Raw genomic sequence first — 26898 nt, forward strand, 5'->3', positions numbered from 1 at the left:
AAGGGGGACCGGGCGGGGGACCGGGCGTCACCTGCTCTCTCAAGGTCCCGAGGGAAGGGAGAAAAAAAATCTGTGGGAAGAGGGGTCCGTCCTCTCGTTTCCGCGATACCTGCTTCTCCGGAGCAGTGAAGGGGGCCGCTGCTCCCCCGCAAACCAGGGCCTCCGGCCCGTTAGCTGCGAGACGGTGGCCGGAGTCCCGCAGCGCGAGCCGCGCCCGGGGCCCGGCTGGGGGAGGGGAGGAGGCGGCTCGGCGCAGCGTCGACTTTCCCAGAATTCCCAGCGGCCGCAGGGAAAGTTTACGGGACGTAGGCGGCGGCGGTGGTAGCGGTTACTAGGCGGCGGGCGGCTGACCATGGCCCTGGCCGGGCGTCCCTGGCCTCTTCCCACAGTCTCGGGCGGCGTCTCGGAGCGGGCAGACTTCCGGGAAGGAACTGACATGCGACTGAGCGGCGGCCGGCGCGCTTAGCGCCGCGAACATGCGGCAGTCCCTGCGGACGACGGGCGGCGGAGAGGCGGCGGCGGCGGCTCGGGAGGCACGGAGGCGGCGGCGCCGGCGGAGGTGGCGGCGGGGACGGCCGGCGCCCGGCGTGGAGCCCTAGGAGACAGATTGGCGCGGCCTGGTGCCTCGTCCGCAAGGATGCTGTCCCGAAAGAAAACGAAAAACGAAGTGTCCAAGCCGGCCGAGGTGCAGGGCAAGTACGTGAAGAAGGAGACGTCGCCTCTGTTGCGGAGTGAGTGTGGGGCAGGGAGTACCCACACCTGGCTGGGGCGGCCGCGGGGTCCTGGGCGGGGCTCCCAATGAGGCGCCCCTCGGCTCCTCATCCGTGTTGGTCTCGTGAAATGCTGTTTTAAGGTGTGTGTGTGTGCGTGCCTGTGCGCGCGCGCGCGCCTGAAGGGGTGTTCATTGTTTGAAAGCCGATAGAGAGTAAGAGACTTGCATTGGATCCCTCAACGCCGTGGGGCCCCCCGAAAAATAACATACTTCCCCATTCCCTGTTGGGAGGGTGGTGTTGGTTTTGGTTACTGGAAGAAAGAGACTTTAGGAAACCCTGGAGTTGCTGACCCCCTGATGCTATAGGAGTAAAGGTGATTAGATGGGCCGCACGCTTTCCTCTTCTACATCTGTCGAGAATAACCCTTGTGTTGCAAACAGTGTTAGGGACGCTCTCTTGTGCTGGAAGGTATGCAAACTGTACTGCAGAATTCCCTAGCCTTGCTGCTCAAACCCGAGGTTAAGTTCACTGTCGCTATTGGAGCCGCTACCTAAAACCTCATCCCTCTTAGGTCCCTAAGTGAAGGAGTCAGTCATTTTTATTAGGCTTGTGAATTCCTTTCACTAACCCACCCCGTCTAAAACAGCAAGAGTACTCAAAAAATATACCATATTTTTAGAGGAAGTTATCAAAATGTAAACTTTATTAGGATATAGTTCGCTCCCCCCTCTCCATGCCTTTGCTTTTTCTGCTCTTCAACTTAGGTATTTGATTTTTCCAGCCAAGTCTTTTTGAATTTTGAATTTTTGCTTAGGGTTCAAAACATTTGTACCTTTAAGGAGCTAATATTTTGGTAATACTGCATGCAGGGTCCTTTAGGTAAGCTTCCTTCTTTGGAAGCTTGTAGTAATCTTATGACTTAAGCATTACCTCATATTTTAATTGGGAAAACCGTTCTTAAAAGTTCCTAGTTTTTGCCCAGGATCACACAGAAAGGGAGCATGTTTTCCTCTTACAACCACATTATCAGACTTCGAGGTTTATCCTTGTATCTGCTGTACTTTCTCATAGAAAAAAAATCGATAGATGGGTACATTTGTAACCTGAAACTGGATTTTTAAACTTTTTTTTTTTAACTTTTAACTGTTTTCAGTTATGATTGCTCTTAGGTTAAGTTTATGACAGCTTGCTGAAAATAAAGTTTGTTAAACATTGACATCATTAAATATTTGCCACACCTTTGAGTAAATCACTTTTAGTTTCATTAAGTGTTGAGCATTATTAAATATTTCTGTGTAGTACATTCTGAAGTTTATTAGTATGTGGGGTTTGTTAACTTCATGAAATAATAAAACTGTCTCCAAATCCAGTTTTCTTCATGGTATTTTTCTTTCTAACCAGGAATGTCTAAACCATTTTCAAGTTCTGTTTTCATAAGTACTATATCCTGAAAGCCATTGTTCTACTGTTATCTTCTGTTTTGAGTTATAATTACTTGTATTTAAAGGAGCCGCAGTTTCAAGTTTAGTGTTTTTTTTAACTGATTCAATATATGTGTGCCCTTACGACATGAGATCTTTTAAAATTTTTATACCTAAATTCTTAATTTATTATAAACCAGTATTATAAATTTCGATTATTTTACTAGTGCTGTGTAAATCCAAGGGTAGGAAGACTGGGTAATTTTTAAGTTTTTTAAAGGACTCCACCTTTACATATTTGGCACTAGCATTATACTTCTGCTTTTGCTTTCAAATTGTTTACTTGAAAAAGGATTTTTGACAGTTTTGAAGATTGAGTGAAATCAACAAAACAAACTATACTCTAATAAATTATACAGGTAACTTCATTTGATAGATTGTTATTTCTACATATTACTCTTAAGCATTCATATATAATCTTATTATTGCCATTTCATCACATCAATGTCTGGTAATATGCAGAATACATTTGATTCTGGCTTACAAATAGCATATTCATGCTAGTTATAAATTCATTGAATGGGTAAATATTAATCAACCTTAATTTAAAAACTACTATTTTAAAATACTTAAATTGTGCTTTGTTAATTAAGTTTGTTGAAATTTTGTGTGTTGGTATAATAGAGGTAAATGAAAAAATTTTTGAGAAGTAGTATTTATAGAAATGTTCATTCTGTTTTTTGTTCTATTATAGATCTCATGCCTTCATTCATCCGGCACGGTCCAACAATTCCAAGACGAACTGATATTTGTCTTCCAGATTCAAGCCCTAATGCTTTTTCATCTTCTGGAGATGGAATAGGTTCAAGAAACCAGAGTTTCCTTAGGACTCCAATTCAAAGAACACCTCATGAAATAATGAGAAGAGAAAGCAACAGATTATCTGCACCTTCTTATCTTGCCAGGAGTCTAACAGATGTCCCTCGAGAATATGGCTCTTCTCAGTCATTTTTAACAGAAGTTAATTTTCCTGTTGAAAATGGAGACTCTGGTTCCCGATACTATTATTCAGATAATTATTTTGATGGTCAGAGAAGACGTCCACTTGGAGAGCGTACACATGAAGACTATAGATATTTTGAATACAATCATGATCTTTTCCAAAGAACACCACAAAATCAGGGCAGGCAAGCCTCAGGTAACTTAAAATTATAAATAATATATTAGCTTATATTTAGATTTATTAACATTTAATTAAAAAGATGTTCACAAACATTTCTGGATTTTCTTGGAAAGTCAACAAATACTCCTAATAGAAATACTTTCCCCTTTTGTCTGTCTTGCTATGCCAACTTTCCAGCAGTTATTAACCTATAGTGAATGAAAGAACTTGTGTCCATTTAATATATTAACTCATGTTATATAAAATTCGTACTTACCTCAAGGTTCTCTAGATTGTTAAAACTATGAACCTCGGGGCCTCACTGGTGGCACAAGGATTCTTAGCTTATGAAGTTCCCCTGTCCCCACACCCTAGCCACTGCAATAGGAGCTGACCCACTTGGCAGTGTAGACCTCCTATGTCTCACTCACTGCCCCCCTCAACAGTGTATTTCAGTAGTTCCACCTGTTCTTCTCCCTACTCTGTCTCTGGTGAATCCTCTCATGCCCTGCATCTCTGCCTAAGTCCCAGTTCTTGTATACATAAATAAATAATTAAAAAAAAAAACTATGAACTTTGAACACCTACAGAATTAATGGCTTGGGAATGGTTGAATTGAGTTTAGGTTTAAGTTTGGTTGTATAGGAAAGTTAGGGTTTCAGAATAACTGAACTTAGACCTGAAAAAGGAAAGACAGCAAAATTTGGCATGGTAGGTGATGATGGGTAAACTACATTATTAGCCAAAACCTGCAGTGTTTCTCGTAATGAAACTTTGTAGTTCATATTTGCTAACTTGGTCAAAAAACCTTACTGTCAAATGGTTCATTATGTATTGAGCGTATTTAGGATCGATGCCTACAAAAAGAATGTACAGGTACTAGTAGTTTTGGAAAGGAAAGGACAAATCTGTGATGCCTTTGAAGAAAAATAACAGTCTGGTTTTAGAAAGGTTTAAAAAGTCTTTAAAATTTTGTAAGCTGGGAAATAGTTGGTAAGAGAGAGGTTTATTTTGTGAAAGATAACTGGTGTTTCATGGGCACATTGAAGAGGAGAGGTTTCTAGGCATATGGAAATACTGTAATGAGAATGGTAGTCTCTGGTTTTTAAAGAACTTCTAGATTAAAGGATTCAAGCAATTGCATAAATGTTTATTTTGAATATTTCTAGTTATTTACTTTTGAATCTCAGAAATAGTTGCTATTTATCCAGAACAGTAAGTTTTTAAAATAAAGGCCATTTACATTTTCTTTTAAAGTAATATCTGGTTATCATAGGAAATTGGCAAAATGTAAAATAGCCATCTTAACTGATGATTCCTAGTATTTTAGCCATTTACTCTATCTTTTTCCTTGACAGATTCTTTTGTTTTCCACATTACTATACTTATATTTGTACAGTTTTGCGTCCTTGTGTTTTTCTTTTACTAAAAAAATTTAGTTTTTTTTTTTTTTAAAGGTTTATTTATTTCTTCATTCAGAACTGGGGTACAAGCCAGAAATGCAGAGTGAGAGGATTCACCAAAGACAGAGTGGGGAGCAGAACAGGCAGGTCAACGAAGTACATTGCTCAGGGGAGCAGCGGGCAGGTCAGGAGAGGCCTGCCCGGCACCATGTGGTCATCTCCGGGACAGGCGGGGATCGAACTCATACAGAAGTGGCTTTAGCTTCTTAGTGCTGTGCTTTAACCTGCTGCACCACCAGGGAGGGCCAAAAATATTTAGTTTTTTAATGTTAGACACTAGCTTTATTGAGTCCAAAATTTTACATTTGATGCATGTTCAGTGATTAGTATTGAAATTAATTTTTACTTAGCAGTGGTTAATATTTTAAATAAATTATTGAGGTTGTTACCCAGACTGGGGACATTTAGAAAGGGCAGAGTAGAATACATCTATTTTGATGGGATTTTTAGGAATGAGGGAATGAGAGAAGTCAAATAGAACTAGTTTTTCATCTTTCTACATAGAAGGGCTCAAAAGATAAATGGTTGAATAAATGAATGAGTTTAGAGATTTCAAGTCTGGTGTTTGGTAGCGGAGGGGTAGCAGAAATAATACCTTAATTAATTTCCTGTTAAAACAGATTATTATTGTGTAGCACCCACTTTTCCCATATATATTTATATAACATCACTGATAGCTTGAATACTTTGAACAGACTATAAAACAACTTCCCAGTCCTAAATTAGAAGTAAAATACATAATTGAATATTTTTTCTAATTAAAGGATGCCATTTAAAAAATAAGATGTGCTTTTATGACATCAGTGCTAACTGCTTGAGAAATTTCACTTAACAGTTTACATCCTAAAAGTGATTTACCTTTTAGGAAAAAACATATGTCTTTGAAAAAAGTCTTCAAATTTTTCCAACTCCTTTGTTCAAGTGGCAGGAAAGATTAATAACTAATTATTAATCAAACAGAAAAGTCTAACTCTTTTCCAGAAGGGAAAATTCTAAATATGAGACAATAGGTGGAAGTTTCTTGAATTCATCTTGAAAAGACTTGACATTATGTTTTGAAGATTTATGCATTTATTTTTATGCACTTTAAAAAATGATAACTGCTTCTAATTCATAAACATGAGAAGGTGTGGAAGAAAACAGTTTTGTAATGACAATGAGTGTCTTAAAACCTGCCAGTGAATACTTAGACTTTCAGGAAACACCTTATCTTAAGGGTTTAACTTCATCTTAACTGTATTTATCAGAAACACAAAAACAAGTTGTAAATTATTTTAAATGATTTTAGGGCCCAGCAAGTTTTGCTGTTAGCTGTGAGATTTTACCTTTAACATTTTGACTAACATACGAGTTGAAAGTTTATTGTATGTGCCAAAGGAAGAAATTCTGCTATTAACAGGGGATCTTTCATTAAGTAGTAGTTGAAAGGAGTTTGGTTTTTTTTTTTTCACTTAAATAATTTAATTCTATACAGTTTTAAGTAATAGATTTTTAAAGCTTTTATTTTTAAAGATGACTGAAAGTGTCTGACTTTACCAAAAAAATTGGGTTTATGTTTACCCCATGAAATGGGTATATTTTTAGTTGACCAGAATCATCTTTTTTAGGAGGACATAATTTAAGGACATAATTTTGTTTGTGATTATGTTCTAGAGAAACAGAATTGACTTGGTTCAGTACTTCTCTCTATTAAAACCTTTATTATCATGAGCTATAATACTCAGCATCTATTACCTTAGAACTTGTAAACCTCATTAAAGTTCCAGATTCCATTTTATTCTCTGCAAAATTAGGAAATTAGAATTTTTGAGCTTTGTCTATAAAGGAAGTGCTCATAACGTCCAACTGGTTGAATGATATTAGGTTCTTTGGAAGAGTATCTAGTAAAGGGCTGTTTGACAATACAGAATAACACTTTGTCTTTGAAAAATCATGAATATTTTATATCTATATATAATTTATAGACATGCACATATAGTGAAGTGGTAGGTGTTTTATAATTAATTTCTGTAAATGAAACTCGGGTATTATGAGTACCATTTATTCTTTCCAGGGACTAATTGAAATTATGGAATACTGTTTGTTTTTTTTAACTTGTAGTTCAAGAATAAGTTCTCATTTTCCACACTGTTAGAATTCAAAATTGGTAGCTTGATTTTTCTTTTTTTATTGTCATTAATATTTTCCTTTGAAAAATTATGTTTAATGTTTTATAGCTAACATTACATGGCTAGTAATTAGTTTTTCATTAGACCTTATGCCATCTGTGTGACCTTCAGTAAATTAACTTAGAGAACCTTTGTTTTTTCATCTGTGTATTCATTGTAACATTACTTCATAGAGCTGTTTCATGTATGAAAAACTACATAAGGAAAGGACCAGGGTTATAGTACACACTAGTCCTTAGTGGGTGTTTTGGTCTCTTTGATGCATTTTCCATATTGATATGCTTGATTATTGAAGCTTCAACTTTCTGATTACTTTGAGTGCAAGTATGGTGTGTTAGAGCTTGATACAACTTTTTTTTGTCTACTAGACTAAAAATCATGCTTTATGTTTTAGAAGTTGGCGTACATTCATCTCCATGATTATATTAAAATATCTCAAGTAGTAGTTTGAAAAAATTTAGTTCACGTGGCGCTTTCAGGAAGTAGAGGTGAAATATATTATAAAACTAAATTATTTATAAATATTTCTGAAAAGGTTAGGAAATGATTTTACAAGTGTAAAGGAAATCTGATGAGCCTGTTTAGAACATTGTAATTTCATGACTCCCTTATCAAATTGTCATTGTTTAGTTCTTATTGTAGAATGAGAGATGTTACAGAGATGTCTTTGTGTTTGCTCTAAATAAGAATTTCATATTTGCCATAGTTTAAATATATTGTGCGGTGCCTACGACTGTTTAAATGTAAAAGTACATGTGTTTGATTTAGGTAAGTTCTGTATATGGAAACTTATGTTTTCTGAAGTGCAAACAAAATTATCAGAAACTTAAATGGCATCTGAGTATTTGCATTTTTAAAATACTTTCAGTTTAATAGCTGTGTTTAGATTAAACTGTGTTTAATACTGCTATTAAACTGTGTTTAATACAGTTCAGTTTAATAGCTGTGTTTAGAAATCTGTTCATATTTTTCTGGGGGGCATCTCTGTTGGGCAAAATGTTATATTTCTTATAAATAACTCAATATAAGTTACATTAATTGACTATAATTAAAATAATACTGTCCTTGGTTTTGGCTAATACTACAATTTTAGTGATGGAAATAGGTGAAAGTATAAAGCTATTGTATACTATTGGGGACAACAGGAGATATCCTCCATACTCATCTGGATTCATCCAGTTGATTACAAATTATAATATCAGACACACTTGTTGGTAGGAGAAATATTTAATTTCATATGTACAGGAGCCTGCATAGACTTGAGCAATCTGAGAAAGAAAAGATAAAATGAAGATCAAAAGGTTATTTTTGGTAATGACCCTAATTCTGTCAAGACATCACAATTACGCACGCATTCTTCTAGGTAGTTAAGGGAATAGTAAGGATTTCTTGAGAACCTTCAGGGCCTCCATTAATTTCAGCTTGAAATAATCCACATGCTGAAATAGCACCTTGTGGAGAGACTTGTCTGAAACACCTTCAATGTTACATAATGTGATTTTAAGTTACTTGCTCTGTGGATGCTTATAGCATATTAGTTTGTTTCTTTTCTGTTTAAATTTTTCAGTTCTCCAAGACACAGTAATTGATGTGCTGTAAAAATTGATCATGGAATCAGATGGCAGCCCTATTCCTGTCAGGGAATTCCCCATCAGCCTTTTTTATTGATTTGGCAACTGTTAATGCTTATTGGCTACATCCAGTATTTCATTAAGTATTAACAAATGGTGATTGCTAAGTTTTCTTTTTTCTCTCTCTCTCTCTATTTACTAGTTGGAATTCTATAATGAAAAACTTTCCCTTATCAAATATTTGGTTACTACACACATAAGAAAGACAGGATTAATGTCTTTCATTTACTGTTTTTTATTAAAGCTGATAGTTATCTCCAGAAGTAACCAGTGATTTTTTTTTTTTTAATTTTCAGTTTATGAACTCAAGAAATTTTTAAAATTAAATTCCAGGCTTTATTTTGATTTTATCAGTTTTTTCATTGATTTACATTTTCCGCTCAAGAATCCAAACTAGAGTACCACAATGTATTTGTTGTCATGTTTCCTTAGTCTGTTTTAATTTTTGATAATTTCTATTCATGTTTTTCATGACCTTGACAATTTCAGGGAATCTTACAGGTGTTTTGTAGAATATTAATCATTTTGGCTTTTGTCTGATGTTTTTCTCTTTAGATTGGGCTTGCTGATTTTTGAAAAGAATATCATAGTGCAATGTCCTTATTACATCATATGTAAGGATGTGCTTGGTATCTATGTGATATTGTTAGTGATATTAATCTTCGTCTTTTTTGCCCTTTCCTCCATTGTAAATTTACTCTTTTTCTCATTTGTTGCTCTTCTCTAGAAGTGTAGAACTAACTTTTTAAAAAAAATAATATAATAGTTTACTTGTACATCATTTTGTGCTTTTTTCCATCTCAGTTGTAATCCTCATGGACTTCCTACCACCAATTCATCCATATGCCATCACCATAGTCCAGTGCACTTCCCCCCTCCCCCCCATTTTTTATGCCATTCCCCCACTCTACCCCCATTAAATGTCTTTGGTATATAGTTGTTCACTATTATTATTGTTTTCTCGCCTGGTCCTTTATACTCCTGCTGTGAGTGAAACCATCCGGTATTTTTCCTTTTCTTTCGGGCTTATTTCATTAAGCATGATCCCTTCCAGCTCCATCCATGTTGCTGCAAAAGGCATGCATTATATTTTTTTGATTGCTGAGTAATATTCCATTATGTATATGTACCACATCTTTTTAATCCATCATTTACTTTTGGGCATTTGGGTTGATTCCATGTCTTTCCAATTGTAAATAAAGCAGCAATAAACATGGGGGGTGCAGGTGTCTTTTTGAATCAGTGTTTTTATGTCTTTTCGGTAGATACCTTGGAGTGGGATTGCTGGGTCATATGGAAGCTCCATTTTTAGCAGAACAACTAACTTTTAACTCATTTTCAAGGAGGGGAGACTATCTCACAGTCTATTTTCATCATTATAAACTAATGCTTTGAAATACTTTGGGTTAAAATCTACTATTAAGGCATTTATTTAATTGCTTCAAATTGTTCCAGTGGTGGCTTTAGGAACTCTTTTGGGGAAGCAGCTGTGTTGTTTGACATGCTGCTGTGCTGTTTTTGACCACTTCCTTACTTTTTGATAATAAAAAATGTTCCAGGATTATCAGTACTTTCCATACCCCAGAATTAGTTGGCAATTTCTCCAAGGTGACTCATGGAATTTAGCATTTATGTTAATTTTGTAACTGTTTTCTTAGTTTGTGTCTTAGGTTGAGCATGTTCTCATGATTGTGACAGATACTAAATTAGGAAATTTATGAGGTTAAACTCAGTTTTAAAAATGGAAATTTGTCTTCCTGCTGTTGATCAATAGAGAAATTTAAGAAAGTATACTAAGTGGGACACTTAATATTTTCCAAACATGATTAAAATATATAGATTATACAGACTAGATTAAATGGTATAAATATAAAAAGCTGTTAGATGTGATATTTTAAATTTTAAAGAAGCTTTATATACTGTATATTAACAAAATTCTGATAGGCATTTAGTGGGTAAACCATCTTTCTTTTTTTTCCCCCCTTCAAACTGGTACAGAATTTTTTATCAGAAATTCTATTGAACTGTGTGAGATGCCTCAGGATCTTTTCTAATTATTTTTGTAAGGCCAGATTTTCTTCATTTACTTCAACCAGAATGACATATTATAAAAGACAGAATGCAGAAGTCAGACTTCTGTTAAGCCAGACATTAATGAGATTTACATAAATGTTAAGTAGCAGTACTCCATAGTTTTTGAAAAGTTATTTTAATCAAATGCTATGAAAAATATTTAAGATTGACACTACTGTTAACATAAGTCATTTTTTAAAAAGATATATTTATACATGCAGAACTGGGGTACAGGCCATAGGCGCAGGGGTGGTGGGAGGATTCACCAGAGACAGAGTGGGGCACAGAACAGGCCCACTGATAAGTATAGTGCTGAGGGGAACAGCAGGTGGGTTAGGAAAGGTCTGCCGCACCATATGGGTCACCTCTGGGCGAATATAGAACTCATGCTGAAGTGGCTTTAGTTTCTAAGTACTGTGCTTTAACCCTCGCTGCCACCAGGGAGGGCCCAACATAAGTCATTTTTACATGAATTTAATATTGTTTACCTTTTGTGGTTTTAATTTTCAACACAGTAAATATTTGGAATAATCCCTATTAAAAACACCTCCTTGGAGTCCGTCCTTTTAAGAATAGAAAGGGTTGCTGAACCCAAAAGTTTGAGATTTGTTGTTAAAGTAGTTGTCTTTTTAGATTAGTCTATTGAAAACATTCAAAATTCTTTTTTTTTAATTAAGCATTAAAACTATAAATAACGACAACTAAATACAATTGTTGGTTATTAGAAGTTCAGTTTTCTGTCTGTATTTTAGTTTGTGCTTTTGCAGGCTTGTTTTCCAGTTCTTGAAGTTATAGGTGTCAGAACAGGACTTTCCAAGTTACGCCACTTTGGCATGTGGGTTGTTTTGAGCTAAAGGAATTGAGACCCTGTTGGCCCCATGAAAGCTTTTTTTTCCCTTAGTGTATTAAAAAATTTAGATGAGAGTTACTACCAGGAGTAAATTTTATGACCTGTCATAAAGGGCAAACATTTACCAAATAGCTGCTCTTTATGAACCCTCATCAACCTATTCCATGTGTTGACTCAAGATAGTATATTTTTAAATCAGTTGTTGATACCTCATTATCCTCAGGTATTTCGTGTTTACATGGGTACAAAGTTAAATTTTTCTCCTGGTAATCTTTTATGTATCAATTTAATTATTAAATTGGCTGGAATATCCTTGAAGGATAGAGGGAGAATTTTCCTTTCCTGAAAAGTGAAGTTAGAACAACTGTAAAGTGAATAAAATATATTATAAGATGTTCTTGTTTAATTTTTTGGCCTTTTTATTATTATTTTTTTCTCTCTTTACATTGTTGTTAATTTGTGTACAAACTGATTTCTCTCCTCAGTTATATTCCCCAAAAATCACAAGCTCACCCATGAACCATCACTATAGTCCTTTATGCTCTCCCCTCCCTTATTTTAACCATCTTGCTCCCCCTTCCCTGCTGTATGTTTACAGTCTGTAATGTTTCTGCTAGTTTGTCTTTTCTTTTTTTGGTCCCTAACCCTTTGTTCAGTTTCTCTCCTATAAGTGAAACCATTAGATATTTTTCTTTGTTTTTCTGACTTTATTTCACTGAGCATAATCTCTTCCAGCTCCATCTAAGGTGCTGTGAATGGCATGAGTTTCTCATTTGAGTTGCTGAGTAGTATTCCCTTGCCTACATGTACACATCTTTATTTACACACATACACACACACACATTTTTACATTATTCTTCATTTTTGTATAATGAATTCTTTCTCCTCTCAGGTACAGTTCCTGTGAAATTCCCCCATGCACCATCACCATAGTCCCTTGTGCTCTTCCCACCCCTATTTTGAGCCTATTCACTCCTTCCACCCCAATAGTGTATCTGGTTCATAGTTGCCTGTTGAGTTTTAATTTATTATAATTACTTGTTTTCCCTGATACTTTATTTGGTTCCTCTATATTCCTCCTGTAAGTGAAACCACCCAGTATTTTTCTTTTTCTTTCTGGCTTATTTCACTAGCATAATCCCTTCCAGCTCCATACATGTTGCTTGACTGGCATGAGTTGATTTTTTTTTTAAGATTTATTTATGCATACAAGAATGGGGGTACAAGCCAGTGGTGCAGGGGGTGAAAGGATTCACCAGTGACAGAGTGGGGAGCAGAACTGGCAGATCTACTGAAATATACTTCTGAGGGGAGTAGCAGGCAAGACAGGAGAGGTCTGCCATGCCATGTGGGTCACCTTGCTGGCTGGGGATCAAACTGGTGCTGCAGTGGCTTCAGATAGCTTCATAGAGCTGCACTTTAACCCACTGTGCCACTAAGGGTGGCAGAGTTTATCTTTTTTGAACTCTGAGTATTATTCCATTGTTGTACCTCATCTTGATCCAGTTGTCTGATTGGGGGCATTTAGATTATTTCTATATTTTACCTATTGTCAAGTGCTCCAGTAAATATGAGTGCAGGTTTCCTTTCAGATTAATGTTTTTGTGAACTTTGGGTAGATTCTTAGGATTGGAATTGCTGGATCCTATGGTAGATCCACTTTTAGTAATTTGAGGAACCTCCGCACAGCTTTCCTTAGTGGTTGGTACCAGTTTGCATTCTCACCATTTCCTTAGTGGTTGGGACCAGTTTGCATTCTCACCAGCAGTGCAAGAGAGTTTCTTTTTCTCCACATCCTCACCAGCATTTGTTGTTGATAGGTATTTTTTAATGTGTGCCATTCTCACTGGTGTCAGGTGGTATGTGATTTTGATTTTCATTTCCCTGATTATAAGTGATATCGAGCATTTTTTTCATAGACCTGGTGGCCATTTGCATATCTTCTTTGGAGATTCATCCTTTTGGCTCTTCTGCCCATTTTTTTCATTGGGTTGTTTGTTTTTGTTGTGTACTGTAAGCTTCATAGAGCTTTGAAATCAGTCCTTTCTCACCCTTCTCAGTTTGTATAGAGTGTGAATATTTTCTCCCATTAGTAGAACATTTCTTCATTTTGGATATTGTTTCTCTTGGTGTGCAGTCTTTCATCAGTTTTAATATTTTTAATTGCATTTGCCTGTGTACCTTTAGTGATTCTTTTAGTCTTTCTGAATCACTTGTTCTAGATGTGTTTCTTGTATATAGTTTTTCTTTGAGCTTCAGTGTGAAAATCATTTTTTACATAATAAGGTGAACCTAGCTTATTTACATAAAATAAATGTTTTGTTTCTCTACTTGTCTAGTTCCTATAATTGCAAAGGGTTGCATTTTTTGTTCTTAATTCTTGCCTTTACAGTTATAATATACCTATAATGCTGTTTCTTTAGAGCGTTATTTCTTGTTTTCCTACCACTATAGGAAACTTTACCATATTTTCTTCTTTTCTCTCCTCTACAGTTTTTCATCAATTTCAGTTTGACTTTACTGTTAAAAATACTCTTGTATTTTTTTAGCCTTTATATAATTTGATTCCCAGGTATTAATGAACTAATGAGTGAACTTACTCTACATCCTGCTTTTATTTTCCCTCCAATTAATTTTCTATATTATCAGGATGATAACATTCTTTGTTCCATTAATCTAAACTCCACTTTTATTTTACTCTTTGTTCTATCATTAAATAGTTGTTGCTTATTGTCTCTTTCCTACATTGTCTCCTCTCAACTCTTAGTTCATTGAGGTATATATAGTATATTATAGTTTTCTTAAAAAGGAATGTGAACAATTTTCACTGAGTTCTCACATGTTTAAAATTTATAAACTACCTGAAAGAAAATTTGATTATATAGAAAAACATTACATTATACTTTCCTCAAAGATCTTATACATATCTTTAATATTTTGCATGTTTGAATGTTGTCATGGAGAAATTCAATGCCTGTCTCTTTCCCTCTCACCAGTAATTTGACCTTTTCAGCTGCTATATATCTTGTGACAGCTGTTCTGAATTAAAAATAAAATTTATATGACAGTTTTATTATTACTACCTATTTAAAAGTCCATATATTTTTTGCAAAATATGCATGAGTTTAGTAAGAAGTACATTATAAAAGCTAAGTGGTATTTATAAAAGAATGCCAAAATCCATAGATGCAAAAGTATGATTTATTGTTTCATTGACTCATAAGAATTGATTTAATAGTGTTTTAACAACAGAAAGTTAACTTTCTGTCCTCTCCAAATAGTATACTCATTTTACTACTTTTAGGAAAATTTTATTGTATTAAATTTTAAGATAACTTGTTTTGGTAGTAGTATTTTGGCTTTCTTACAGGGAGACTCGTCATTTATCAGTGGATTTCCTTTACTTGTATTATCAGACATACTTGCTTGAATCCTTTAAAATTATTTCCATTCATTTTGTTGCGTGTATTTGAAATTGACTTTGTGGTTACTGGAGAGGGCAGGGGATTGTAGAGGGAAAAGGAGAAATTGTAGGGTACTTTCTTGGTAGTTCTTCATAGTGGTTTACTATCTTCACTTTCTTCACTATTCTTATTCTTTCTTAAATGTTTTGACACATACGTATATTTTATCAGAGGCTCATCCATCTCTCCCTTTATTGAAGTTGTTATTGAGATAATTGTAGACTCATATGGTTTTTTAAAATTACTTATTACATCATCCTTCATATTTGCACATTGTATGATTTCTCCATGAAATTCCAGAAGAAAAAGACAAAAGATCACATACAGTTTTAAGAACTAATGCAGATTATTTACTTCATCCAGTTTCCCCCTTTGGTAATGCTTCGTAAAGGTATCGTATGTACTATAACTAGGATTTGACATTGATACAATTTACCCACCAGTTTAAATTTGCTTACTTTTACTTGAACTGGTGTGTGTGTGTGTGTGTATTCACAGGTAGGTTGTGTGTGCACCACTGGCTTAAGCCCTGAAGAGTTCCATCTCTGCACGCTTTTAGTTTGTCCTTGAATTGCCATACCCACCTCTCTTGCCAACCCTAGCAAATAACTACTTATCTGTTCTCCATTTCTAAAATTCTTGTCATTTTTTCTTCTCAGTGGAATACTATTCATTTATTTTAAAAAAGCAAAACAGTACCTTTTGGGACAAAAATGTATGGCTCTTAAGCTGATTATGCTAAAGGAAAAAAGTCACAAAGTGAAGGACAGTCTGGATGACTGTACTTGTGGAATATAAATAAGCACAGGACACAAACTGGTACAGTACACTAACTGGCAAAGCACAACAACAGTAATTCTTAGGCTCTGGAGAAATATATTGGTTATCAGAAAGAATAGAAAGGTAGAAGAAGGGGTTAGGAGAAGGACTGGGATATGATAATGTGTCAAGTTAGTGAAGCATAGAGGTACAAAATGTACCTCTGCAATTATACAGACCTGTGAATAATCAAAAACTATTAAAATCTGAAGAAAAAATTTTGTCATTTTCAAAAATACTATTTAAATGGAATCATTATGTAACCTTTTGAGATAGATTTTTTTCCCACACAACATAATTCTCTAGAGAGTCATACAAATTGTTTTATGTATCAGTAGTTCCTGTTTTTTTATTGCTAAGTAGTATCCCACAGTACGCCATAGTATGTTTAACTCATTTATCTGTTGAAAGACCATCCAGTCTACTTCAGTTTTGGACTGTTAAGAGGAAATCTTTTATGAACATTTGTATATAGGTTTTTGTGGGAATGTATGTTTTCATCTGAGACAAATGCTAGTCAGGTTTCTGGGTCTTATGATAACTGTCTGTTTAGTTTTACAAGAAATTGCTAACATGTTTTCTCAAGTGGTAGTTCCATTTAATTTCTTAAGAGCAATATATGACTTTTGCAACTTCTTTGCATCCTCACTAGCATTTGTATTATCACTATTTTTTATTCTAACCATTTTGGTATGTGTGAGATAGTATTTCATTGTGTTTTTAGTTTGCTTTTTCATGATGGCTCATGATGTTAGATATCTTTTCATATGCTTTTTACCATCTGTATATCCTTTGGTAAATGCCTTTTACTAATTTTTTTTTTAAGATTTACTTATTTATACTTACAGAACTGGGGTACAGGCCAGAGTTGTGGTGGGTGAGAGGATTCACCAGAGACAGAGTGGGGAGCAGAACAAGCAGACTGACAAAGTACACTGCTGAGGGGAGCAGCAGGCAAGACAGGAGAGGTCTGCTATACCATGTGGGTCAGATCCCTGGCCAGGTATCAAATTCATGCTGCAGTGGCTTTGGAGAGCTTCATAATGTGGTGCTTTAATCTGCTGTGCCACCAGGGAGAGCCCCACCTTTTACTAATTTTTTAATTGGATTGTTTTATTGCTTTGAGTGTTCTTTTTATATTGTAGATATCAATTCTTTGTGAGATATGTAGTTTGCAAATATTTTCTTCCAATCTATACTTTATCTCTTCAACCCTTGCATGTGGATTTATATAGAGCAAAACTTTCATTTTGAGTGAGATCTAGTTTGTAAATTACCCTTTTATAGATTAGGCTTTTGGTGTGAAGATTGAGCTATGTTGCTCTAATCCTAATCCTGAAGATTTTCTCCTCCATAATTTTTTCTAACAGTTTTGTAGTGTTATAGTTTAGATTGTGACCCAGTTGAGTTAATTCTTGGATTTGACATTTAGATTGGAGTTCCTTTTTTTGGCCTGTGGATGTCTAGCTCATCATTGCCATTTATGGAAAAGACTATTACCCCTCTCTGATTTACTTTTTCTTTTTGTCAAAAATCTGTTGGGCATATTGGATGAATCTATTTCTGGGTTCTAGGCATCTTCCCTCAACAGATACCAGTCTGCCTTTATTTTGTAGCTTATTTATTGTATACTATCAGCTATTGCTATAGACACTATCTAGATGTTTGTGAATAAATAATAATTCCTTGTCTAGGTATCTTCTATTCTTGTGAGATTAAAAAAGACAGCAAGCAAACACAATTATATAAATTTGAAGGTTAAAGTGACGAGGGGTGGGAAGAATGGGGAATTGGGATCTGGAGAGAGGTAGACTGTTATAGGTAGTAAGAATAATCATTGAGACAATTGAACAGTATGGTCAATTCATAGAATATTTCCCATCATCCTCAGTTTGCTTCTTTGTTCCTTTGGGACTTATAACCATTTGAAAATGACTTCTTTCACTCAGCATGCCTTTGAGATTCATCCATGTTGTTGTAGTTTATCAGTTATTAGTTCCCTCAAACTCCAGATTGTACTAGCGTATCCTTTCTCTTAAAGGATTTGGGTGGTTTTCAGTTTTGGGTATTTATGACTATAGTCAGTGTTAAACATCCATGTACAAGTTTAAAAGGTAAATTTTCATTTCTGTAGGTTAAATATTTAGGATTAGAATTGCTGTGACACATGCAAAGCTTATGTTTAACTTTATACTACTACTGATGTTTTTCAGAATGACTAGTATTTTGCATTCTGATCAGCAATGTTGAGATATCCCCCCTTTTTTTGGCCATCCTCTTAGATGTGTGGTGTTATCTCATTGTGGTTTTAGTTTGTATTTCCTTGATGACTGATAGGATAGTATTTTTTATGTCCTCAGTTACTATCTCTATTGTCTTTGATGAAATGCCTGTTTTAAATCTTTTGCCTATTTCTTTTAATTGAGATTTTTAGTGTTGAATTTTGAGAGTTCTTTATATGTTTTGGATTAAAGTCCTTTGCCTAATGTGTGATTTGTGAACATTTTCTCCTTGTCTGTAATTCAACTTACTTTCTCTTAATAGTGTCTTTCACATAGAAAACATTTGAAATTTGAATGAAGTCATTTTATCAATATTTTCCTTTGTGGGTTGTACTTTCAGCATCATGCTTTAAGAGCTTTTTGCTTAATGCAAAGTTGTGAAAATATTTTTCTTTTAAAACTTTTTTATTTTGTGCCTAGATACATGATCCATCCTGATATAATTTTTTTAATAAGGTAGGAGGTATAAGTTGTGATTAATTTTTTGCGTCTGGATGTCTAGGTGTTCCAATAACATTTGTTGAAAAAATTGTCCTTATACAGTGATCTACCTTTTTTGCCTTTATGAAAAATCAGTTGGCCATTAATAAGTGGTATATTTCTGGGGTCTCTGTTATATTTTATTGATATGCTCGTCCTTTTGACAACACCGTATTGTCCTGATTGCTATACCCTTAAGTATGTCTTAAGATCAGGTAGCATGAGTCCTTCAGATTTATTCTCTCTTTTAAAAACAGTATTAGTTCTTTGACCTTTTTTCATACACATTTGTCTATGCCTATAAAAATTTCTACTGGAATATTGACTGAAATTACTTTAAACCTAAAGGTCATTTCAGGAAGAATTGATAACTATATTGAGTCTTCTAGTCTATTAACATGGTAGGCCTTTTTTCATATTTTTTATAGTGTTTTAGTTTTCAGCATCTAGACTGTATACATATTTCATTAGATTTATCATAAGTATTTGATTTTTCAAACTATTAAATATGGTGTAATTTTTTCCCAATTGTTGTTACTATATAGCTAATTGACTTTTGTATATTGACTTTGTACCTGCTACCTTGATAAACTTATTTAATAGCTCTAGGATATAGCAAGATTATTAGAAGAATTGCAAAATTATAATAAATTTACATTCATTTTCACTGTTTTAGTTGAATTATCATAACTAACATCTCAAATGAAGCAAAATTTTCTCCATTTTCCTCTAGCTCTCTATTTTTTAAACAAAGTTTTTTGTTTTTTAAAGATTTATTTATTTATGCATACAGAACTGGGGTACAGGCCAGAGGTACAGGGGCATGAGAATATTCACAATGGTCAGAGTGGGGAGCAGAACAGGCAGACTGATGGAGTACTCTGCTGAGGGGAGTAATGGGCGGGTCAGGAGAGGTCTGCTGTGCCATGTGAGTTAGCTCCAGGGCAGGGGATCTAACTTGCTTGGAGGCAGCTGTGGCCAGCTTGCAGTGCTGCACTCCAACTAGTTGCGCCACCAGGGAGGGCCCTACCTCTCTCTCTAGATACAGACACACACACACATCTTTAAATAGTTTCACTAGTAGTTAAAAATTTGTATGGGAGTGCTGTCTGGCTTTCTGAAAAGATTTACTTATAGTAATGTAATCAAGAATATTAGCAGATATATTCAGTGTAGGTAATTTTGTAATTTTTTCTGATGTTATAATTTTAGCTTTGACTAATTTTACTTCTTTTGCTTCTTCTCTTTTTGCTCAGGTATTGGGAGAATTGCTGCTACATCTTTAGGAAATTTAACTAATCATGGTTCTGAAGATTTACCCCTTCCTCCTGGTTGGTCTGTGGACTGGACAATGAGAGGAAGAAAATATTATATAGATCATAACACAAATACAACTCATTGGAGCCATCCTCTTGAGCGTGAAGGACTTCCTCCAGGATGGGAGCGAGTTGAATCATCAGAATTTGGAACCTATTATGTAGATCACACAAATAAGAAGGCTCAATATAGGCATCCCTGTGCTCCTAGGTAAAGTATTAATTTTATTTTAACTTTTTGTTTTAACATTATAGAGTGTTAGAATTTAAATTCTTACTTTCATCAAAAAGAAAAAAGCATCTTGAAGTACGGATTTGAAAGCTTTAATCTTCAGAGTTTATGATATGTTCCTTTAAACTTTAATAACGTGATTTTTATAATAAAAAACCCTTTCATTAAAATGTTATTCTTCACTTTTTTTTTTTTAAAGATTTATTTGTGCATACAGAACAGAGGTGCAGGGGCGGTGAGAGGCTTCACCAGAGACAGAGTGGGGAGCAGAACAGGCAGATCGACGAAGTACACTGCTGAGGGGAGCAGTGGGCGGGTCAGGAGAGGTCTGGCTCGCCATGTGGTCTCCTCCAGGGCAGGCGGCAGGCGGGAATCGAACTCATGCGGAAGTGGCTTCAGATTCTCAGTGCTGTGCTTTAACCTGCTGCGCCACCAGGGAGGGCCTATTCTTCACTTTTATACAATGTATGCTATATCATCTTGGGTATAATCCCTGTGAAATTCCTCCCACCAATTCACCCATGCACCATCACCATAGTCCCTTGTGTTCTTCACACCCCTGTTTTGATCCTGTTACCTCCTTCTGCCCTGACGAGTGTCTCTGGTTTATAGTTGCCTATTGATTCTCGTTTTTACTTTATCATAATTACTTTTTTCCCTGATCCCTTATTTGCTTCCTCTATTTTCCTCTTGTATGTGAAAACCACCTTATATTTTTCTTTTTCTTTCTGACTTATTTCACTGAGCATGATCCTTTCTAGCTTCATACATGTTACTGTGAATGGTACGGGTTTATCATTTTTGATCTCTGAGTAATATTCCACTGTGTACATATATCACATTTTATTGATCCAGTCATTTATTTTTAGGTAAATATATAGCTTATATATTTATATAGCTTACTATTTACTATCATAAATAGTGCTATAAACACAGGAATGCAGGTATCCCCTAATTAATGTTTTTGTGACCTTTGTGTAGATACCTAGGAGTGGATCATATGGAAGCTCCATTCAAAAAAAACCAACTTTTTAACCTTAAAATCAGTGTCTTTATTCTAGTGACATTTAAAATACCAGAATGTTTTCTTGTAAGTAGCAAAACAGAAATTGAGATAAATAAAAAGCCTATTGCTTTACATTTAAATTCTAATAAATAACACAAACCTATCTTCTAATATGTTGAAATACTTTTAAATTGCAAGATCTTGAATCTTTATTCTTTTTCAGACATGATTTTATGTTCTATTCTTACTATCCAGGCAAGTGAAAGTTGGAATTATACAAAACATAGAAGATCTGTATAATAAAACTGGTGATTCTTTGAGCTATTTTATTGATTTTCAGATTATCAGTAGGCTTCATTTGTGGCTAGACGTCTAACCTTATGAATACTACTGTATCCAAATACCACTTGTGACTATTAACATTTGAAATGTGATTAATCCAAATTGAGATGTAGTATAAAATACAGGCTAGATTTCAAAGTACATAAAAGCTAGTATTTGTTTAGTAAAGGAGGTTAGCTATTTCATATAACTATTTGAAGAACTGAGTCATTCCATTAAAATGGGTAAAATGTTATCTGAATATTGTAGATATGACCTAATTTCTTAGTATGACCTAAGTATATACTTTGTATGCTGTAACTATATAACAATACACTTTAGTATTATCACTATAAACTTAAGCTTTATCATATGGTCTTGTTTTAATCATTTTACATATTTGGATTTGTTACCGTGAAAAATAGTTTTTTCTTGTATTTATTTACCTCAAAAAGAAAATTTTTTTTTCTCAATGATCCATTTACTCTTACCAGTGTCAGTGTTTATAACATCTGAGATTGTTATCCTTCAAGCGACCCAAACCAAAATCAGAGCCACTCTGCCTGTATTTGGCTACAGCCTCTAGATAAAATGTTGCCATCCCTGGCCTCTGTTTGTAGCCCTGTAACCTGGGATTAGTTTGGAGCCCCATACCTAAAGAAAGGCCAGGCCTTGTTTATTCCCACTATGTCCTCAGTACCTAATATACAGATAATTACACACTGGGAGTATGATAGATGTTTGTTGAATGACTTAACAATGGAAAATGGGATAAGAATTAAAAGCAAGTATAGTTTGCTGTCACCAGGTGACAGAGACAACCGGCTTTGAAGAATATATTGAGCATACTTTTAATTTTTTTTTTTTAAAGATTTATTTGTGCATACAGAACAGAGGTGCAGAGGCAGTGAGAACATTCACCAGAGACAGAGTAGAGAGCAGAACAGAAGTCAGCTGCTGAGGGGAGCAGCAGGCGGGCCAGGAGAGGTCTGCCATGCCACGTAGATCACCTCTGGGGCTAGGGATTGAGCTCACACTGAAGCAGCTGCGGCTCACTTGCAGTGCTGCACTTTAACCCCCTGTGCCACCAAGGAGGGCCTAATTTTTGTTTTTAAAATCCTTGTTTATTTTTTCATAACATAGGATTTCTTCCCTCAGATTTCATCACCATAGTTTTCCTACCACCCAAGAACCCATAGTCCTTTACTACACGCTTCTCCCACTATTCTGCTCATCTTCTCTTTTTCACTTTTCCCTCCCTCTTCTGTATCTCAGATCCATCACCAGCCTTCAAAGGTCAGTCTTGCAGTTTGTCTTTTCTAATCCTTAGTTTAGTTTCTCTAGATTCCACATATAAGTTAAATCATTTGGTATTTATCTGTCTTCTGGCTCATGTTCCTTAGAAAAATCCCTTCCATTTCTGCCCATATTGTGGCAAATGGCATGAGTTTATCTTTTCTGATTGCTAACTAGTATTCCAGTTCCATTATTTCTATATAGCACATTTTTGGGGTAACATTTTATTTATTTTTGAATAGAAGAACTACGGTACAGGCCACTAGAGGTGCAGGGTATGAGAGGATTCACCAGAGACAGACTGGGGAACAGAACAGGCTGATCTACTGAAATACACAATGCTGAGGGGGAAACATGAGATGTCTGCTGTGGCATATGGGTTAACTCCCTGTCTGGAGAGCACACTCAAGCCATCGTTTTGGGCCTTCGTGGTATAACACATCTTCCTGATCCATTCATCTGTCCTGGAACATTTAGGTTGTTTCCATACCTTGGTATTGTAAATAGTGTTGCTTTATATAGGAGTACAGGGTTTTTTTCAAATTAGTATTCTTGTGCTCCTTGAATAGATGCTTAGGTGTGCAGTTGTTGGGTCATTTGCTAAATCAGTTTTTAGTCTTTTAAGTAATCTTCATTCACACTTCTTTCCATAGGGCCTTGACCAGTCTATATTCCCAGCAGCAGTATAATAGAGTTCCTTTTTCTCCACACCCCTGCCAGCACTTGTTTAATTTATCATAATTAAACTTTCAGTATTACAGAATTTTATAGTAAACAGTGTTTCTAAAATTAATTTCTCTCAGAAGATGAGACATAAAAAAGGCAAAAACAAACACCTTCTTTGAATTTCCATAGGAAATGTAAATTAGCTATGTGATTGTCAATGTTATGTCAGTCCTACTACAGGACTTTCGACTCATTCAATCCTAAAACACCATCTTTGGTATGAGTTCATTTCAGTTGTATAAACGGAGTTTGAGGCTTAGAGAAGTGAAACACTTGTGTCTGTATTCAACTCATAATTGGTTAAACTTCAGTCAACTCTCCTGGGTATGTCTGATTTCAAAGACTGAATTATTCCCTACCTACAGTTGTGTTATCAGATTATATATCAACGAAACTACTTTGGAAAGAAGAGTTGAAGATAAAATTCAGTGCCATTTGCACACTGGTCTTTGTTAACAGTAATCAGACATTTCTTTAAACCCATTTATTTTTGCAATAACCCTTTTTGATACATGCATAAATGTTTGTTTGGAAATAAATTTTTCCAGTTTTGTCTTAAAGCCTAGATGAGACCATTTTGACCTCAGCATTTAAGCTTTACCTTCAAGTGGGTCATTGCTTTTCTCAGCATTTTCTTATATAACAGCCCCTTCCCCCACTTTGCTTATATTCTCTTCCTCCTCTCAACATATCTAGCTATTAGAACTAATTTAAAATATGGTATTTTTAAGTCTCTGTGCTTCAAAATAAGGTCTAATCAACTAACTCCATATGCTCTCTGAAGGTAGTACAACCAGAAAGAAGTAACAATGTGGATATTTCAAGCACAGGATTGACTTCTATACTTCATATTCCAAACCCCCCTTTTCAGACTAAAAAAAAAAGAAAACATACATTCTCATTTTGAGAGAAACTAGCAAGCCTTACTAATATAAATTTACAGCTAGTTATTACTAAAATTTATGGATCTAATTCTAAGCCTCTGTTTTAAGGTTATAGCTTAGCTCTCTTTTATATACTCCTTTGAAGTTATCCTTAAATACAATATTATCAGAAGGAATCTCTTAAAAATATGTAAAAATTTGTCTTAGGTTTCTGCCCATCACTCACAATCTACTTATTTGTAAGCAAGGGTGAATTTACTTCCTATTAAAAAAACAGAATCTTTCATTTTTATATGGTAGGAAGGAACTCAGTTTGGGCAACGGGCACATTGCAAATGTTATTAGTTATTTGTAATTTCTCATTTAGGTTTACAACCTTTATCTTAATGAATGTCCATTCTTCTTAGTGTACCTCGATATGATCAACCTCCTCCTGTCACGTACCAGCCACAGCAAGCTGAAAGAAATCAGTCCCTTCTGGTACCTGCAAATCCCTATCATACTGCAGAAATTCCTGACTGGCTTCAGGTTTATGCTCGAGCCCCTGTGAAGTAAGTGAATTTACAGCATAAATTTTTGTTGAGAGGTACATGGAGGGCTGAATGGAGTCTCTGGACTGCTTTAACCAGCACAGTATCATTGTTTTTTCCTTAATACAGAAATTCTAAATAACATTTTATTTGAGGAAAGGATGTTATAGCTTGTTAAGTCTGAAAATCATTATTTAGAAATGTTTTGCAAACCTTTATTGAATCTTCATGTAGTGAATCTTTGTGTACAGACTTGTACACAAGTCTTGTATAGTAATTACATTCTCATAGGAAATTAACTTGTGATTTAATACCCTGTGATAAAAGTAAGGACCCAGGAAAGTAATAGATACACATATGAAACAAAACAGGAAGTAAGGGCATTTGGGAAATACTAAGTATATTGGCTTCAATTCTAGAAGAAGATGGTCTGAATTCATTAGTAACTTTTAGCTGTATAAACCTGGACAGGGTGTTTAACTTGGTTTTGTCTTCTGTAAATATTGGTTATTAATACGGGAATGCCTTAAAGATATAGATTCAAGCCCAGTCTACTGCAGTGAGTCAAATTATATAAATTTTTTTATTTTCTAGTACATATAAAATTAATGTTTACACTATATTATGGTCTACTAAGGGTGTGATACATAATGTCTAAAGTATAATGTACCTAGCTAGAATAGCCCAAAGACTTTTAAAGACTTTAAAGTAATTGGACAGTGAATAAATAATAAAAAAATAAAATCATTCTTTGATATTCAAAAGAATATAAAAATTTTCCTATATACTTTTTGAAATAGTATCTCTTACATAATTTTTTTTAACAAGAAAGGCTTATATATTTAAGATATTACAGAAAAACATTGATTTATCCAACAATAATTCCTCTTGATATATACAGCATTACTTTAACTTTGCTTTTTTATGATGATATGTAGTCTGACTAATTAGATAATTTAATTCTACCTTGTAATTATTATAATGAATTATATTGTTATTATAAACATTATCCATATTTCCAAATATACATTTTAGAGTCCTGCCAGTCTCAAAGTCCTGTACTAGGATCTTTGCCTCATTCACTTTTTTTTTAATTGATTTAGCATTTAAAAAAATAATATAATAGTTTGTTTTTACATCATTTTGTGCCTTTTTCCATCTCAGTTGTAACGCCTGTGGGCTTCACATCACCAAATCACCCATGTGCCATCACCATAGTCCAGTCCTTCCCTCCACTGTTTTTTTGATCCCATTCCCTACCCCACCTGCATAAAATGTCTTTGGTATATTGTTGTTCATTATTATTTCCTCCTCCAGTCCTTTATAATACACAGTTACAAAATTATAATCCTATCCTCCCGAGACATCTGTAATGCTCTAAGCATTATCAGGTATTTTTCCTTTTCTTTCTGGCTAATTCCACTAAGCATGATTCTTTTATAATTTTAAAGAATGATCACTGAAATAAAATTTCCAATAGGTTAAGTCAACTCTGATCTAAATTTTTACCATTTTATTATGTATTTACCAGCTGTATACTCTAGTATGTCTTTAGCCTAGAGTTTAAGTTTTTCCCCCTTGTTTAGAGACATTTGTTCGTACCAGCTTTTTCTCAATCTTAATTTGACTAGTTTGTAGGGTTACCTGAAGGATATATAAAATTATTTGATTATGATTCTGCTCATGTTGGACATTTAATATTCTCATGTTACTATGAATTATTCATTTTGGATCAACATAAACATTCCTGTACATTCTTCTTATTCTTCTTAGTGTATACATTCACAGCTGTTGACATGTGAATACAGAAAAATGAGAAAGTGATTTTTGAGAGTTGCAACCTAAAACATCAGGTTGTTTTCCCCCAAGTCAAATCTAAGCCTTGGCAAAGTAATGTTTAAAAAGATTTTAAGTATAAATATTTTTCTGCAAGGTTTTATGAACGCCTTTTTTTAAAAATTTCTTTTGTTCTATTTAATTTATAATCGATTATAATCCCCGCGGGTTTCCCATCACCAAATCACCCCTGTGCCACCACCATAGTCCCGTGCATTTCCCTCC

General features: G+C 34.9%; 1 protein-coding gene across 1 annotated transcript in view; it reads left to right on the forward strand.

The window, feature by feature from the left end:
* The first annotated feature begins 276 nt into the window (after positions 1–276).
* Positions 277–26898, forward strand: part of SAV1 (salvador family WW domain containing protein 1) — a 32216-nt gene continuing 5594 nt past the window's right edge. Inside the window, exons 1-4 of the mRNA XM_012724513.1 lie at positions 277–731; positions 2889–3332; positions 19783–20053; positions 24715–24858. Coding sequence (XP_012579967.1) covers positions 638–731; positions 2889–3332; positions 19783–20053; positions 24715–24858 — 953 coding nt within the window. The 5' untranslated portion in view covers positions 277–637. The remainder of the gene's footprint in view (positions 732–2888; positions 3333–19782; positions 20054–24714; positions 24859–26898) is intronic.

The sequence above is a fragment of the Condylura cristata genome, unplaced genomic scaffold, assembly GCF_000260355.1.
Source record: "Condylura cristata isolate star-nosed mole 26May11 unplaced genomic scaffold, ConCri1.0 scaffold00013, whole genome shotgun sequence".
Classification (NCBI taxonomy): Eukaryota; Metazoa; Chordata; class Mammalia; order Eulipotyphla; family Talpidae; genus Condylura; species Condylura cristata.